Source organism: Arachis duranensis, chromosome 9 (assembly GCF_000817695.3).
Source record: "Arachis duranensis cultivar V14167 chromosome 9, aradu.V14167.gnm2.J7QH, whole genome shotgun sequence".
In the NCBI taxonomy this organism is placed as follows: Eukaryota; Viridiplantae; Streptophyta; class Magnoliopsida; order Fabales; family Fabaceae; genus Arachis; species Arachis duranensis.
The window spans coordinates 29,506,945-29,509,202 of NC_029780.3; the positions used below are offsets into that span (position 1 = coordinate 29,506,945).

The 2,258-nt window shown below is 29.8% G+C and overlaps 1 protein-coding gene across 1 annotated transcript in view; it reads left to right on the top strand.

Moving 5' to 3' along the window:
• Nucleotides 1–1,145: 1,145 nt before the first annotated feature.
• The window catches only part of LOC107465289 (uncharacterized), a 15,323-nt gene continuing 14,210 nt past the window's right edge, over nucleotides 1,146–2,258 (top strand). Inside the window, exon 1 of the mRNA XM_016084269.3 lies at nucleotides 1,146–1,767. Coding sequence (XP_015939755.1) covers nucleotides 1,294–1,767 — 474 coding nt within the window. The 5' untranslated portion in view covers nucleotides 1,146–1,293. The remainder of the gene's footprint in view (nucleotides 1,768–2,258) is intronic.

Sequence of the window (2,258 nt, forward strand, 5' to 3'; positions counted from 1 at the left end):
TTAAGTTCATGTTTTTCTTAAAAAAACAATTCTTATATTTTTTATTTATTATTTTTATTGTTCTATTTATTATCATGATAAATTTCATAAAATTTTGAAATTAACATTATTTTTTATTTAAAAAATAAGCTCAAAAATTATTATTATATATAAAACTAACTTCAATTAATAAACTACAGTCTTATCTATATTTTATATCACTCAACAAATGTCATAGTACCTATCAAATAAAAGAAAACCAATATTCCACGTGTTTCCTGTTGGGTATATGAAGATGGTAAGATGAAAAAATCTTATATTTATGTAGTGGTTTCAAGGCACGATTAGATTGCTTTTTTTAGAGAGATATTTGTCCCCACACTTAGTTGCTATAGGGTTGATGACAATACTCTCCCAGGATACAATGAAACATAAGAATTTCTTAATTAGCAATAGTAAGAAATTCTCAACTCTCTTGAACAAAGAAAATCTCTTAATAGTAGTGTAAATTGTACGCTTAGTACTTCATATCTGAAATAATGGACAATGACTTATTTATACATATTGCACGTAGCAATTATGATTAGTTACGTATACAAATGGTTGTGTCATTTCTATTGCCAATAGATACAATGTTTTGAACATATACAACTCTTAAAGAGTTGTATCCCTTTAGCCAATAGACACAATATTTTGAACATACACAATTCTTAAAAAATTATATCCCTTCAACCAAATGGTACAAAATAATTAATAACCATTTATTAATATTAATAATATTAATAATAATATTAATAATATTAATTAATCAAATTTGTAAATACCCTTTATTTCTTTCTCCTTCTTCCAACACATTTGAGCAAGTGTGAAAAAAATTTACTTTCCTCACCTTAACATTGCCTTACTTTTATTTCTTTTTTTTCTTGTATATTTGGCGTGGAAGATACCGGTAGGAGAACACTACGGAGATAATAATTTTGTTGAATAATATGAACAACCACTAATCAAATAAAAATATATTATACTTTTAAATTAACTTTCTAAATTTTAATATTAAAATAACCATCCATACACTAATAAAATAAACATCTAATATATCTATTATTTATATTGTTTAATATTTTGATTGTTCAATTATACTTTTCCATACCGAAAACATACTAACATCGAACAAATTTGCTGTCACGACTCACGAGTCTATTTTAGATCTCATTGGTTTCTGTACGTACTTATGACAAATTAAACCAACGCAGAAGTTCGTCAAAAGTAAATACCAAACACACACAGAAAAAGAGAAAGAAACAAAACACAGCTATGGATACCATAAAGCGCAGAACGGTGGAAGTCAACGGCATAAAGATGCACGTGGCGGAGAAAGGAGAAGGCCCGGTGGTTCTTTTCCTGCACGGCTTCCCGGAGCTGTGGTACTCGTGGCGCCACCAGATACTGGGCCTCAGCTCCCTGGGCTACCGCACCATAGCCCCAGACCTGCGGGGCTATGGCGACACGGAAGCACCGGGGTCGGTGACGAGCTACACGTGCTTCCACCTGGTGGGTGATGTGGTAGCTCTGATTGATTCTCTTGGCGTAGAGAAAGTGTTTGTGGTCGGACATGATTGGGGGGCCATCATCGGTTGGTACCTCTGCTTGTTCCGACCAGACAGAGTTAAGGCTTATGTTTGCCTCAGTGTCCCTTTCCGACCGTTTCTTGGAAGAGACCCAAAAATAAAGACGGTTGACGCTTTCCGAGCCGCATGTGGAGATGATTTTTACATATGCAGGTTCCAGGTAATCTACATGAGGAGATGATTTTATTAATTTTAAATCTAAAGTAGAAGAGTAAATTGCATTGTTTATCACTGATATTTTTAATATTCTTTCTAACTATATATATTTGGAAAACATCTAGAAATCAATTTTTTTAACCTACAATTATTTTTTTTTAATTTTTACTTCTCTCTACAATAACAAGTACGACTCAGATCCTTTAATTTTTTTATTTTTATTTTATTCGTCGGTTATTTGTTTAAAGAAAATGTAGAGCACATGTTCACTTAAATATTTGATAATTATTAAGAGAACTTAACCAAAAAAAAAAGTAAAGAAGATAATAGGAATAGTAAGGGGCCTCGTTAGATTATTATAAGAAGGTTTAATTATTTTATTATTTTTTATAATTTTATTAAATTATATATTTTTTTAAATTAATTTATTATTATTTTTAATTTTATAATTAAATTTTTTATATTAAAAATATTAAAATTAACTAAATATTTTTT